The sequence below is a fragment of the Triticum aestivum genome, chromosome 6B (assembly GCF_018294505.1).
Source record: "Triticum aestivum cultivar Chinese Spring chromosome 6B, IWGSC CS RefSeq v2.1, whole genome shotgun sequence".
In the NCBI taxonomy this organism is placed as follows: domain Eukaryota; kingdom Viridiplantae; phylum Streptophyta; class Magnoliopsida; order Poales; family Poaceae; genus Triticum; species Triticum aestivum.
Window position 1 is genome coordinate 89,877,345 of NC_057810.1, and position 16,435 is coordinate 89,893,779.

The following is a 16,435-nucleotide window of genomic DNA, read 5'->3' on the forward strand; positions in this document are numbered from 1 at the left end:
ATCGCTACCCTTGCACGGAAGGTGTATATGGTGGAGCCTAAAATCTAAAAAGCGGCCGGCCACCAACTAACAGAAACGGGCGGCCGGTCTCTCATGTGTGATTTTTTTGTCAGCTAGTGGATATTATTGTTAGCATTAGATGCGTACAGACTAGTCTGACAACAGATTCACGCACATTTATTTTAGCGTCTTAAATTTTTGAAAAGTCATATCTTTTAAACCACATGTCGGAATTCAGATCCGTTTTCACCGTTGGATTCATCGCGGCGAGATCTTCGAAACTAGATCCCGCATGGATATGTTTCGATGAATTTTTTTTGATGCCAATTTTGGTGCTATATGGTGCAATTAAAATACTGCATTGTGCAACTTTAGTACTACATCGTGCAATTTTTTTCCAAAACTAATGTTTGGAGCTGCGCCTTCGTATGAGGTTACAACCTAGCAACCACGACAACTTTTAATGTGCGACTAGTCTATTGCCTCGACGAAAGTCGATGTGCAACCTCCTCTTGTAATGTAGTCTAGTCGCACACACATTGATATTTAGTTGGCTTGTAATGTAGTCTAGTTGCACATACATTGATATTTAGTTGGCTTGTAATGTAGTCTAGTTGCACACACATTGATGTTTAGTTGACAGAAAGACTAATTGCACACGCATATGCTTAGTTGGCTTATAATTTAGTCTAGTTGCACACACACTGATGTTTAGTTGGCAGGACACTAGTTGCACACACATATGCTCAGTTGGCGTGGCAATTTAGTCTAGTTGCACACACATTGATGTTTAGTTGACAGGACTTTTTTGGCACACACATATGCTCAGTTGGCGCGGCAATCTAGTCTAGTTGCACACACATTGATGTTTAGTTGGCAGGACTTTTTTGGCACACACACATATGCTCAGTTGGCGCGGCAATCTAGTCTAGTTGCACACACATTGATGTTTAGTTGGCAGGACTTTTTTGGCACACACACATATGCTCAGTTGGCGCGGCAATCTAGTCTAGTTGCACACACATTGATGTTTAGTTGGCAGGACTTTTTTGGCACACACACATATGCTCAGTTGGCGCGGCAATCTAGTCTAGTTGCACACACATTGATGTTAAGTTGGCAGGAAGACTAGTTCGTCGAAACATCCCCATGCGGGATATAGTTTTGAAGAGCACGTCGCGAGGATTCCAGCGGTGAAAACGGATCTTAATTCCGACGCGCGGTTTGGAAGATATAGCTTTTTGAAAATTTGAAAACCGAAACAAATGCATATGTGATCTGTTTTTTCCAACTGACTGTGACCGGTGTGAATGTATTAAATACTAAAAGATACATGCGCTAGCGGACAAAAATTACACACATGCATGTCTATTTTAGGCCAGCCGCTCGCGCATGTATGGCTGGCCGCTCCATCGCGCTAGTGGGCAGCCGGCCGCCCACTAGACGCTCCCATGGTGGAGTTGGTCACATGAAGGAGTACCCGCGAAGTTGGTGCCCACTCAGACATTCAAGTCGCAACCGGAGAGGCAAAACGGGCCCTATGATGCTTCCAGGCTGGAATTTTCAGCTATCCAAGCAGGTGTTACAATGCCGGCCAGAAAACCTAATGAACATATGACAATCACTAGAAACGAGATTTTCTACGATCCACATCTGAATGTATCAATCCAACGGTCAGGATTGCCCTGTGGTGCAAGGGGCGCCATTAGCATAGCGTTGACCTTTATGATTTATGTAGCTTTAACTTGTTTTTTCACAAAGTTTTCAGGGTAACTTGGTTTTCATCAGATACTCTGATGTAGCCAAACACGTCTGCCACGTGAAAATGGCTTGAAAGGCTAAATATAGGTGCAAGGGAGTAACTCACTACGAAACAAAAGATTCTCACAATCTTTCATGTAGTGCAATCAATAAACATCAAGCACAATGATGGAGTAGAAAATACCCAAAATCTATTTGTGCAGAGGGAGGTTCTGTCCAGACGTCGCATTGTTTTTCTACTTCACAGGCCTAGCAGTGCGCGGAACAATTTTTTCACCAAACTGTCATCAACAAACCAATGTGTTTATATACTACAGTAATAAAACAATGAACTCATGAACAAACACTAAAAAACCAACTTTAAAAATCAGTGGAATGTACCACAAACTCAAACGTGATAACCAAACCTTAGTGATAGAATCGCATGATGTGCAACAACCAAGATGCCAAACCCCAGAATTCACTGCGTGCACGGGCGGTCCATGAGAGAACCCACGGCTGACCTGGCAGGCCAGAGGGTATCACGAACGAACGCGCGAGCGATTTAATTTCTGACAGCGGACGACGCCACACACCACCACAAACCCAACCCAACTCCCAAGTCCACCACCACACACTGCCCTCCCTCCCCCCACCCCCACCCCACTCCTCCCCGCCGCCGCCGCCGATCCGCGGCCGCCGCCCCGCTCCGATCCGCCCCGCGCCGCACGGATCGCCGCGCCATGGACCAGGTGAGCCCGCCCGGACCGTCCGATCGCCGCGCCGCTCCCTCCTGCCCCCTCTCCGCCTCCCTGCCCCCGTCCATGTCGGCGCCGGCCGTAATGTCAGCTTGTGCCTGTGTTTCGCGCAGTACGAGAAGGTGGAGAAGATCGGGGAGGGCACGTACGGGGTGGTGTACAAGGCCAAGGACCGCTACACCAACGAGACGATCGCGCTCAAGAAGATCCGCCTGGAGCAGGAGGACGAGGGCGTCCCCTCCACCGCCATCCGCGAGATCTCCCTCCTCAAGGAGATGCAGCACCGGAACATCGTCAGGTACCCCTCCCCTCCTCCGTCCCGTCTCTCCTCCCCGGCGTCAGGGTTTGGGCTGGATTCGGCCGCCGCGGAATGGATGGACCGGCTGACAGAGTGTTCGACCCCTGTTGCTGCTGCTGCCGTGCAGGCTGCAGGACGTGGTGCACAACGAGAAGTGCATCTACCTCGTCTTCGAGTACCTCGACCTCGACCTCAAGAAGCACATGGACTCCTCCTCGGACTTCAAGAACCATCACATAGTCAAGGTCACAGCCGACACCCCCCTTTGATTTCGTTTACTTCCTGTTTACTGACAGAAGCTTCGTCTGCGAGCGAGGGGACAACTTGCGTGCCGACCCATTTGGTTGCGATCATGTGGAAATGTGAAATGTAATGCTGTTTTGTGCTCTGCGTGCAGTCCTTCCTCTACCAGATCCTGCGCGGCATCGCCTACTGCCACTCGCACCGCGTGCTTCACAGGGATCTCAAGCCCCAGAACCTGCTGATAGATCGCCGCACCAATTCGTTGAAGCTTGCTGACTTCGGATTGGCCAGGGCGTTCGGCATTCCTGTCCGGACATTTACTCACGAGGTACGTTTTGCGGCACCGACAGGTTGTCGGTCTGGTACATTGTTATTTAAGTCGCATGTATGTGGGAGATGGCAGTTGGAAATTTGTTCTGCTACGCTTTTAGCAGGGGCAGAATGCACTTAATTTTAAGTAGTTACAGTGATACCTATCAATCCCTCCTTTATTTCAAGTCTGGAATGCGTTCTGTATTTGAATTCAGTAGACCACATGTGCACACTTTTGCTGGCGTACGTACTACTATCTGTCTCATTTGGCTATGAAAGTGCGCATGTCTTCATAGAAAAGAGATAACTATGTACTATGTCTTGTTCAATCTGAGGTTGATATCTCCCACTCGCAAACAAAAGAGAGGTTGATGTCTCCCATTAGTGTTCACTGTTGTTTGGTACTACATCTTAAGACTGTTCGCTTATCGCCTTCTTCTTTTGCCTTTATCAAGTGTTTCCATAATTAACGGTAGATGATTTTGCTAGTCTCTTGTCATAGTGCTACCTTGCCAATTTAGCTTTACTCTCCTGTATGACGGATCACGTGACAAAAGGCAAGATAATCTAGGAAAGGTACAGAACAATTCGCTACATTCCCAGAACATACGGTGTTTGTTACTATGGGCAAAAGAGAAGGCAAGCATAGCTCCAAGCTTAATTTAATTGGAGCTGGTATTCATATGATCATATTAATGAGCTGTTCTCATGTTACAATTTTGCTCCTGCCTTTTGCGTTTGTTTTTTTATCTGAAAGAATGTTGTTTATAGGTGGTAACATTATGGTACAGAGCACCAGAAATTCTTCTGGGTGTGAGGCAGTATTCTACCCCTGTTGATGTGTGGTCGGTTGGTTGCATTTTTGCCGAAATGGTGAATCAGAAACCTCTATTTCCTGGTGATTCTGAGATTGATGAACTCTTCAAGATTTTCAGGTCTTTCTCTTATTAATCTTGTATGGTCTTGCTTTAAGCTCTTCCATGCATCTGAGGAAACAGCTAATCTTGGTTGCCAAATCTTTTTTCTTTCATGCAGAATTATGGGCACTCCTAATGAAGAAACCTGGCCAGGTGTTTCTTCGTTACCTGACTACAAATCAGCTTTCCCCAAGTGGCCATCCGTGGTAAGTCATAATTGTTCTTTCATTATTCTTATGGAAAATGGGTTAAAATCTGAAGTTGCCGTTAGGGGTCAGACCTTGTAGTTTCTCCTTGCTATTGGATTAGTTGTGTACAGTTATTGTGCAAGTGTATGGTGATTATACAACATTATACTGATTGTGACTCTGGGATTTTGGTTCTAACTTGAGGAGTTTGCTGCAGGATCTCGCAACTGTGGTTCCAACACTTGAACCTTTGGGACTTGATCTTCTCTCTGTAAGTTTCACAACCACATGTTATTTGTTTCCATATGCGTCATGGATTATGCATTTGTGCTTATTATCTCGCTATCCGCATTCATTTTGCTTAGTGAGTGGATAACATGGTGCTTCCTTTGTGAGGGTTTTGCAATGCCTTATTTCTTATTGCATTTCAATAATCTAAGGTGAACAATGTAATTTCTGCCTCTATTGCTGTGATTTTGTCTGTGCTTATTTGTATTCCTGTTGTTGCAGTCTTGAGACTGTAGCAGTGTTCTAAGTTGTGTTTCCCACATGAATTCAGACAAACATGCCAAAAAAAATAAATCTTAGTCGTACAAACTGAAGTTGCCATATTAAAAACACATTTATAGATTGTAGGTGCATATGCTAATTTATCTAGGTTGCTAAGCATTGGAACCCTTTTGAGTAGATATTGCAGTCAGTCCATTCTCATCATGGCTCTTGCATGATTTGTATTGCTTCATATGCAGTCATGAATTATATACATGTGCAGTCATGAGTATATGATTCTACTCATGTGCATTCATAACCTTGCTTGCTAACTTCTCTCCACACCCTCGTGCAGAAAATGCTCTGCTTAGATCCAACCAGGAGAATCAATGCCCGAACTGCCCTCGAGCACGAGTACTTCAAGGATCTGGACGTGTCCTCGTAGATCATGTCCCCTGCTCCTCTGTAAATTAAGATTGCGTCGGTTGCTCGACAGCTTCCTGAATCCTCCCGGACTGTGTGCTCCTTTCTCTCCTATTCTTTCTGACTCTGGCTGTGTAGAGAGAAATGAGAACGGAAACGCCTCCTGATCCACCCTTCCGTGTAGACCAAGCAAATTGAAAAGATCCTGATGCTCTGGGAGCTCTGCATTGTGATTTCACCCGTATTTATATGGACATCGACGCCGGCACCAGACTTGTTCATGTACGATGAATTTTGGAGTAGTAGCAGATAGTCAAGGGGCTGCAGTGTTTCATGAACTACCAACTGATGTGACAATGTTTGGTAGTGTACTACTACTTGTACTTGGTAAACATCATTATCATCATGAATGGAATCAGTTGTGGACAACTACATGCTGCTACTTAGCTTACGCATTGGGCGCTCTGGTACGTCAAGATTGCTCATCATGTTTTTGCATATTAATCTATGTTTGGCGCTAAATTGATATTGTAACACGCTAAATGGTGCCATAGCGGTTTAGATGACGCTAAGTTGTATATGATGTGTTTAGTGTGAGGCCCTATGTTTTTAAGGCGACGCCTAGGCATCGAGGCCTGAAAGTGAAGCGTCGCCTTGAAGTCATAGGTGAGGCCCCTCCAAACGCTATGACACCGAGATAGCATGCTATTAAAAACTACTCCCTTCATTTACAAATATAAGATGTCCTAACTGTGTATGTAGATATGTTTTAGTGTATTCATTTATTTCAGTCTTTATATAGTCCATATTAAAATATTGAAAACATCTTATATTGATGAACAGAGGGAGTATGATCTTAGCACCTCAATCTCAATGGTTTTGAGGACGAAGGAGAACACCAACCTTGCCTTCACCACCATCGGAGAGGACAAGGGGCTCTGCGTCGATCGTTACCACCTCCAAGGCGCTACCGAAGTAAGCACCTGGACAACTCGTGTTAAACATTGTAACTCACGGTATGTGTATAAACTGTGCTAGGTGTGGCGTGTGTTGTAAATAGGTTAGGTTAGGTTGTTGTGATCTGATCTAGTAGTTAGCTTGGAGATCAATCCGCACCTAACCGAACCCTAACCTCCTGTAATCTGTTGCCGCACCTTGGCCCTATTTAACACGCAGCGCGCCCCTGCCCTTGGCATGTGCTTCCAGCCTCTTTTACATGGTATACAGAGCCTAGTTCTTCCATCACATCTAGGTCATGTCATCTTCTTCCTCCCACGCCATGGCCATGCTCTCGCTTGCCTCCCTCGGCCACACCATCACGGAGAAACTCACCCGCGACAACTTCCTGGTGTGGAAGGTCCAAGTTCTCCCGCATGCCAGGGCCGCGGCGATGATGGGCTACCTTGACAGCTCGATCAAGGAACCCGCTGCTGTCATCGTCACCGAGAAGGAGACCAACCGGAAGAAGGAGATCACCGAGACGCCCAATCCAGAGCATGCGATCTGGGTCACCCAAGATCAACAAGTGCTCACCTTTTTGTTTGCGTCTCTGTCCCTGAAGTTTTGATGCAGGTGTCCAATCACACCACGGCCGCGGGCATCTGGCAAGCCCTGGTTGAAAGCTTCTCCGCGCAGTCCAGAGCACGCCAGATTCATCTCCGATCGGCGATCGGCAATGCCCGCAAGGGCGACCTCTCTGCTGCTGCTTACTTCACAAAGATGAAGGGGCTAGCGGATGAGCTTGCTGCTGTAGGAAAGCCCCTCGATGAGGATGATATCGTCTCGCACATGCTCGAGGGTCTCATGCACGAGCCCGACTACAATGGGTTCGTCACCTCCATCTCCATGCGCGCTGCCACCGATCGGCCGATCGGTCTCAGCAAACTCTTCTCGCTGCTGCTCTCTGCGCAGGCCCGGATCGCCGCCCAGCACGCCGCCTACACCGCTCACCACTCCGCCACCCTCGCTGCGAAAGGTGGTCGTGGCGGCTACGGCGGCGGACGCGGTGGTCAGGGTGGTGGACGCGGTGGCTATGGCGGCGGCAACTACTCCGACAACTCGGGCAATGGTGGTGGTGGTGGTGCGCCGCGCCAACAGATTAGTGACCGCGGTGACCGCGAGCGCTGCCAAATCTACAAGGAGGAAGGCCATGGTGTTGGCGCTGCAGGAAACAGTTCGATAAAGGCTACAACAACAACGTGCGCAACCCCACAGGCGGCGGCGGTGGCGGCGGACGCGACAGCGGTGGGCGCGGTGGCGGCGGCGGTAGTGGTGGCAACCCTCGCTCCGCAAACTCTGCTCACTCCTACGATGTGGATACCAACTGGTATCTCGACACTGGTGCCACTGATCACGTTACCAGCGAGTTGGAGAAGCTAGCCGTTCGTGATCGCTACACCGGCACCGACCAAATCCACACGGCGAGTGGCAAGGTATGGACATAGCACACATTGGTCATTCAGTACTATCTACTCCCTCTGGTTCCTTACACTTAAACAACATTCTTCATGCTCCTAGTGCCGACCAGAGTCTTCTGTCTGCCTATAATCTTATGCGAGATAATGATGTGTTTATTGAACTTCACCCTGAATTCTTTCTTGTTAAGGATCAGGCTACCCGGAGAACAATCCTGCAAAACAAGAGTAGATGGGGCTTGTTCCCCGTGACCGGATGGCAAAGTGCACCTCAATGCCAAGTTCTTGCTGCCATCAAACCATCCACATCCCGGTGGCACAAGCTCCTAGGGCACCCTGCTCTTCCGGTAGTTCAAAAGATTATTCACGACTTCAACCTTCCTGTTTCAAATAAACAAGACCATCTCCTAGTGTGTGATGCATGTCACATGGCCAAGAGCCATCAGTTACCTTATTCCCGTTCAACTAGTGAATCCACAACTCCTTTAGAGCTTATTTTTTCAGATATTTGGGGTCGTGGACCCGTCTCTATAGGAAGACAGAAATACTATGTCAGTTTTCTTGATGATTTTAGCAAGTTTAGCTGGATATATTTGCTCAAAAATAAATCCGATGTCTTCGAGAAGTTTCGTCTTTTACAAGCTCATGTTGAACGTCTCTTTGATCGTAAGATCATTGCCATGCAAATCGATTGGGGTGGGGAATACCAACGGTTGAACTCTTTCTTTGAACGCATTGGCATCACACACCACGTTTCTTGCCCACATGCTCATCAACAGAACGGCTTCGTAGAGCGGAAATATAGACACATCATGGAAGTTGGTCTCTCTTTACTTGCTCATGCATTCATGCCACTCAAGTTCTGGGACAAAGCGTTTCTTACTGCGGTCTATCTTATTAATCGTATTCCCAGTAGAGTTATCAAGAACCAAACTCCTCTAGAACGACTCTTTGGCACTAAGCCCAACTACTCCTTTCTCCGCATCTTTGGGTGTGCTGTCTGGCCAAACACTAGTAGAAAAACCCCTATTAGTCCCGGTTGGTGAGGGCCTTTTGTCCCGGTTCTTGAACCGGGACTAAAGGATCGTTACTAATGCCCAAGACCTTTAGTCCCGGTTCTAACACGAACCGGGACAGATGGGCCTCCACGTGGCCGGTGCATCGAGCCCAGGCAGGAGGGCCTTTGGTCCCGGTTGGTGGCATCAACCGGGACCAAAAGGCATCCACGCGTCAGCATTTCAGTGGCGGGTTTTTGTTTTTTTTGAAGGGGGGGAGGGTTGGGGGTTTTGGGGGATTAATTTAGGTGTTTCATATATTGTGTTAGCTAGCTAATTAATAGAGAGAAGTGTCCTATCTTATGTCCGTGCTTGGTCAACGCTACGTACTGTACATAGAGAGGCCCTCGACACGCTAGCTAGTAAGAAAATGAAGTGAACCATTAAGTACAGAAGTTCGTCATGCATACCGAGAGAAGTGATCGATCAACCTCTCCTTCTTCGAGAGATTGGTCGAACAACAAGTTTTCGTATTATCTATCCGACGCTACTGGCTACATACATATACAATATGTAAGATCTCTTACAATCCCCTAGCATTTGAAATCAACTTCCACATGGTATTCTCCAGCTTTATTGATGACGTGGTCAAGAAAGAATCCCACCAATTCCTCTTGAATTGCTTTAATGCGATCTTGTTCTAGGAGTTCATTCCGCATTTGCCACATCTAATTTGAAGAAGGGGGTTAATACATATATGAATGAAACTCAACAGAAATGATGGTGTAATAAAATGAAATTGTGAATATTATTGCTTACGCACTTCATATTGTCTTTTAGAGTAGCCCCGCTTATTTTTCAAAGTCGCGTTGTAGATGAACTCGCACACGTAGTATCCACAGAAATTATTCTCTTCTTCCTGCCACAAGCACTTTACGAGAAATAGAGGTCAATCAAACTGATAATGAAGCATTATAAATGGCATTGATGAAAGTATAGCTATAGAATCAACGGGAGATGCTCGCAACTAGCTAGCTAGTAGTACTTACTTTCGGGTATGTATATCGCAGCTCCTTCGGCAGTCCCGGAGCTTCTGCGGTGAACTGTTTCCAAACCCTGCAAGACAAAGAAAATAATTATTATTACTTGAGATATCAGGAAATGAACAAAAACTTGCCGATATGGTGCGATAATGATCGATTGAACTTACTTGTTGAGCAATTTAGTCATGTCCGCATAGGTTTCAGGATCTTTTCATCTCGAGTCTAAGACGGTTACTACTCCCGCTCAAACTTAATCTCCAGAAGAACATAGTGGAAGCTGCACACGCATGCATAACTCATCAATTACATACTATAACCTTGCTCGAGTAATAAGGGAAACTGAATATGCACGAGACAGTAACACTCACTTGAAGTTGTAAGGAAAGAGTATTAAATCTTTGTTTTGATTTTTGATCAACGATTGTAGCAAGTTGGCCTCGGCCTCTTCGGCGTGCTTTTTAACCAGAAATTCATCTATGATATTTGTGTTAATGAACCCAATATCATACATTTCTTGTTTTTTTGCACTCGATGATCTTCAATCTGCATAATATAGTGAGGATAATTAATTATAAATACATGCAATGAAAGAGCCGAGCTATATATAGAGACTTAATGACAGAAATAATACTTACAGACAATAGCAAAAGACCGTTAATTTATCGAGGGTCTTTTGATTGAAGAACTCAAAGAACTCCTCAAATGAAACAGTCAACAGATCAGTTCCAACGAGGTCGTGCTCCTCTTTAATTCTCAGATACAAAGTATTCGTCCCCCCAGACTCTCTATAGGTTTTCAGTACCAATTATGGAATCTTCGCATCACCGTTGTTAGAGATTTTTCATCGTTGACGAGAGGCTTCCCGTACTCGTATCTGTGTTCGTCCACCTCCAAGAAATCAAAATGTACATCATCAGGCAGGTAATCTCCAAGATTGTTATAACCGGGCACCGTCCCCGGAGCATTAGCGACGATGTCGCTAGACACATTGAGCGGGAGGGCACGATTGCTTTGCTTGTTCGCCGAGCTGGGCAATTTTTTTCCCAGCTGCTCGTTCTTTTAACCTTTGATCACTGACAGTACTTCCCGACCGGTTAGCTTCGAGATATGTCTTTGCAGTAATGCGCTCATAGTTGTTTTTCGGCGGAGAATTTGGTGGTTTCCTCAGGGCATCGATAGTGTGCTTTGCTTTCACCGGATCTACCTTCTCCTCCGAAGGTGGATGTCTCTTTGCTTTCAACCCTTCAAAGAAGTCCTTCACTTCGGTCTGCACGATCTTCGCGTTTTCCTCCTCGGTCCTCTCGTACGGTAACTTCTCTAGAGGCTTGAGAGAAGGACCGTATCTGTATTGCCTCCCGCCTCTGCTGGCTGTACTGCTAGACGCCGGAGCAGACGGAGCGGCAGCGGTGTCTGTCTTCTTTCGTGCTTGCTTACAAGGCGGAGGAGAAGGACTATGATGCGCCGGAGCAGCCGGGGTGGAGGCGGGTCTCTTCCGCCTGTGCTGGCGAGGCGTAGAAGGAGGAGGCTGTTGGCTGCTCGGGCGCGCCGGCGTAGGCGGAGAAGGAGGCGGAGTGCCGCCACGCGCCGGAGAAGGAGGCCGAGTGCCCTGATCGTCACTCGCCGGAGGAGGAGGCGGTGGAGGAGGCGGAGTGCCCTGACTCACCGGAGGAGGAGGAGGAGGCGTCCAGTTCGGAAGCTTGATGAACTCCTTCCGCAATAGGCATGGAGTCTTCAGAGTAGAACCCAGCCGAGTCTCCCCTTCACCGGTAGGGGGGTCAAGCTGGAGGTCCTCAAATCCCTCCGTTATTTCGTCCACCGTCACCCTAGCATATCCTTCTAGAATCGGACGACAGTGAAAAGTTGAGCCGGGTTCAGAAGGTCGAACTTGGCCGACAGCCGCCTTGACTTTTAAGTTCTGCCATTGCATCATAAGGTGGCAATTTTGAGACTCCGTGATAAAATCTACGGGGTAGCTAGCAGGAGCCGTCAAGACATGCTCCGACTGAAGCAGCTCGGTGGAAGCCACGCTGCTTCTCCGCTGAGATGGTGGGGTAGCTTCGGGGGAAGCTTCGGCAGGTCGTTTGCTGCGATCTGCTTCTCGTTCCTCTAGCCCTTGTACCTTTGCGTGCAGCGCCTGCAGTTGGCTATGCTCCACTTTCTTCCTCCTCTCATGGCATTTGTAACTGCCTGCGTCCGAAAAACCAACCTTCCACAGAATGGAGCCTGGCGTGCCTCGTGTCCTTCCAGGGTGCTCAGGATTCCCGAGGGCCATTGTGAGCTCATCCTTCCCCCTGTCTGGAACGAACGTCCCTTGCTGCGCTGCATCGATATAGTGCCGAAGCTTGTTGACTGGTATTTTCAGTTGCTCGTCCGTCCAACGGCACTTCCCTGATACAGGGTCCATGGTTCCGCCAGCCCCGAAGAACCAAGTCCGGCAACGGTCTGGCCAGTTCATTATCTCTTGTTCGATCCCTTTATCAAGCAGATCATTCTCAGCCTTGGACCACTTAGGCCGGGCTTTGAGGTAGCCACCTGACCCCGTGCGATGGTGAAACTTCTTCTCCGCAGCATTTTGCTTGTTTGTCGCCGACATCTTCTTACTCTTTTCCGATGTCTTGTGGGCCACAAATGCGGTCCAGTGATCTCTGATCTTCTCATATTTGCCGATGAATTCTGGTGTCTCTTCTTTGTCGACAAACTTTTTCAGCTCTTTCCTCCACCTCCTGAATAGGCCTGCCATCTTCTTAAGAGCACAAGACTTGATTAATTGCTCTATAACTGGCTTCTCCGGATCCTCCTCTGGCGCTAGGGTGAAATTTGCCTTCAGCTCAGTCCAAAGATCATCTTTCTGCATATCATTGACATAAGACACCTCAGGGTCTTCCTCCTTAGGCTTATACCATTGGTGGATGCTGATCGGGATCTTGTGTCACACCCAATATGCGATACTATCCTAAAGAGACTCGAAGGTCCCACCAAGGATAGAACCGCATATTGATACGCTTTTGCAAGGTGGATATCATTACATCAACATTACATAATAGATAGGGATACATACATAAGGCATCCAATGCCACACGAATACAACATCATCTTACATAAGAGCACCATCCGACTAAGGATGAAACACAAATAGAAACTCAAACGACATCCACCCTGCTAGCCTAGGCTGCCGACCTGGAACCTATCCCCTGATCGAAGAAGAAGCAGAAGAAGAACTTCAAAACAAGCAAACATCGCTCTCGCGTCATGATCATCGCATAACCTGTACCTGCAACTGTTGTTGTAGTAATCTGTGAGCCACGAGGACTTAGCAATCCCATTACCATGGGTATGAAGGCTAGCAAAGCTTAAAGGGAAAGGGAGGGGTAAAGTGGTGAGGTTGCAGCAGCGACTAAGCATATATGGTGGCTAACATACGCAAATAAGAGCGAGAAGAGAGCAAATGGAACGGTCGTGAAGCTAGCAATGATCAAGAAGTGATCCTGAACTCCTACTTACGTCAAACATAACCCAAAACCGTGTTCATTACCCGGACTCCGCCGAAAAGAGACCATCACGGCTACACACGCAGTTGATGCGTTTTAATTCGGATCTGGTGTGAAGTTATCTACAAGCGGACATTAACAAATTCCCATCTGCCACATAACCGCGGGGACGGCTTTCGAAAGATAATACCCTGTAGGGGTGTCCCAACTTAGCCCATGATAATCTCTCACGATCAACGAAGGATATTCCTTCTCCCAGGAAGACCCGATCAGTCTCGGAATCCCGGTTACAAGACATTTCGACAATGGTAAAACAAGACCAGCAAAGCCGCCCGATGTGCCGACAATCCCAATAGGAGCTGCACATATCTCGTTCTCAGGGAAACACCGTATGAGACATCCTACGAGTAAAACCAGACCTCGAGTTTCCCCGAGGGGGCCCTGCAGTCTACTCGGTTCGGACCAGCACTTAGAGAAGCACTGGCCCGGGGGGGGGATAAAATAAAGATGACCCTTGGGTTAATTACTCCCAAGGGAAAAGTAGGTGGTGGTGAGGCAAATGCTAAAACCAAGGTTGGGCCTTGCTGGAGGAGTTTTATTCAAGGCGAACTGTCAAGGGGGTCCCATAAATCACCCAACCGCGTTAGGGATGCAAAATCCGGGAACATAATACCGATATGATGGAAACTAGGGCGGCAAGAGTGGAACAAAACACCAGGCATAAGGCCGAGTCTTCCACCCTTTACCAAGTATATAGATGCATTAATTAAACAAGAGATATTATGATATCCCAACATAATCCTATCCACCATGGAGCAATCTTCAACTTCACCTGCAACTAACAACGCTATAAGATGGGCTGAGCAAAAGCGGTAACATAGCCAAACAACGGTTTGCTAGGAAGGGTGAAAAAGGTTAGAGGCTGACATGGCAAATTGGGAGGCTTGAAGAGCAAAAGATAGGTAGCGCAGCAAAGCGATAGAACGAAGCAACTAGCATAGCAATGATAGTAATGAGATCGAAGGTGACGATCATCTTTCCTGAAATCCCGCTAGGAAGAAGAACGAGTCCATGAAGAAGATGAAGCCACGAAGATGAACCAAGCGTAGACGAACGAATCCCCACGCCGCAACAAAACGTGAACTATCGAGAAGAAGCACACAACATGGTAAACACACCACACATATACATGACATGATGCTCAACCAATTATGATGCAAGACAAGGCTACATGAAGCTACTCATGGCAAGAGATGATGCAAACAAGAACAACACATCAAAGCAAGTTTAAATGAGGCCGGAAATAACATATAACAATTCCGGTAAGTCCTCATATGCAAGTTTAGAAATTGGTCCAGATCTGAATAAACCTTATGTTCAAGTTGTTAAACAGCAAGTTAAGATGCACCAAGATGATCTACACGAAATTCTAGTCAAGTTACATATAAAGTTCATTTAGTTCGGAGCTACGGCCTGGAAGATATGAGCAAAACAAGTTAAACATGGCATTGATGCAAAATGCATACAAACATCAAGCAAACTCTCTCAAAACATGGATGCAACATGATAATATGAAACTACATGCAAAATCAAGCAAGTTTCATATAAAGCACACCCAAAACGGAGCAACGGTTCAACACAGACACATGAAACAAGTTTAAAGGACAAGCTGTCCAAAACAGCAACTAGGCATCTTGCAAGCATCAAAACAATATGCTACAACAGCTCAACATGATAACAAAAGGCATGGGCATGATGTACAAATGAATCTTAATAACACATGAACACTGAGCTATCTTCAGAAATCACCAGAACATGCTCAAAAAGACATGGCAAGATTGCAAATAATAACAGTTTACAGGCTTAGCAGAAATAACATCAGGTTGCAATGTTTAGAGCTATCAAACAACACGCTACAGGAACTTATCATATAAACTTAAGGCATGACATGATACTACTAAATGCATAGAACAAAAGTCCTTTACTGACCATGAGCCAAAAAGGATCATAAGATATGATGGCTCCCATGTAAACATGGCAAATGATATGACAGATTCAAACATGGCAGGAACAACGATAAGTAGGCATGTTGGTGAGCCTGTACCACTCACCACAGAGCAATACATGGCATGACAAGGTGACCAACAGTAAGAATACATGTTCATGAAGATAAGAATGGCAAGATAAAGTTCATAGGGTGCATGGATCACTAGCAAAGCTCATGGCAAAACTGAACTTAATGTTAACAGACTGACAACAACATTATTAAGAGCAAGATTACAACAAGCTACAGAAGGCTATAAATGCAACCAGGGGCATGGATGGATAGAGCATAACATGTATAACAAAACATCCTTAGTGAACATCTCCATATTATGCATATAATGACTTGTAGCAGCAGGTTTACATAGCATCATGATATAGCAGATTCAGACTAGCAAAACAACAACAGCAAGTACACTACTTCACGAGCTTGATGTACTCACTACAAGACTCATAAAAATACATGGATGACACCACTGTGAAGATGGCATGATGTATTACAAAACACATGTAGAGCTCATGCTCATAGGATGCACACACATAATGCAACAAAAATGACAAATCAACAACTTCTGTTAACAGACAACAGTTAACATCATATAGCACTCTTGCAACAATGATTAGGGCATCAAGATGGACTCAAACAAGCATGGCACAATGTAATGAAATGTAGAGCATCTCACAATGAACATTTTGACATATTACACGCACAAAACGGAGCAGTATGCAACAAGTTATGGCATGTCAAAGTATACACCATAATATAGGTTAACATGGACTGACGAAAATATACCCTCCGAGAAACTGGACGGGGTCGACCCGGGACAGCTGGAGAGGCGTGTATCTGGCCGGAGTGGACTCCGGCGAGCTCCGGGCGGCGTGGATCCGGAAGCCGGCGACGCAGGCGCGACGTCCCCGACGAGGAGGAGGCCGGCCGCGGAAGGGGAGGTCGGGGCGACGCCCGGCGGAGACGGAGAGGCGACGGGAGGCGGCGCTCCGATGAAGGCGCGGCTCTGGCGAACTCCGGGCGACGGCGGGGTTGGCGCAGGCGCGGGTCGGGGGCGCGGAGGGGACGACGCGGTCG

General features: G+C 46.9%; 1 protein-coding gene across 1 annotated transcript; it reads left to right on the top strand.

Annotated features, from left to right (window-relative positions):
- Positions 1 to 2,352: 2,352 nt before the first annotated feature.
- Positions 2,353 to 5,797, top strand: LOC123135954 (cyclin-dependent kinase A-2). Its single transcript, XM_044555227.1, has 8 exons — positions 2,353 to 2,492; positions 2,612 to 2,796; positions 2,924 to 3,041; positions 3,194 to 3,367; positions 4,123 to 4,286; positions 4,387 to 4,474; positions 4,674 to 4,727; positions 5,301 to 5,797. Exons 1-8 carry the CDS (start codon positions 2,484 to 2,486, stop codon positions 5,388 to 5,390), a joined length of 882 nt encoding a protein of 293 aa, XP_044411162.1. The 5' UTR covers positions 2,353 to 2,483; the 3' UTR covers positions 5,391 to 5,797.
- The last annotated feature ends 10,638 nt before the right edge of the window (positions 5,798 to 16,435 follow it).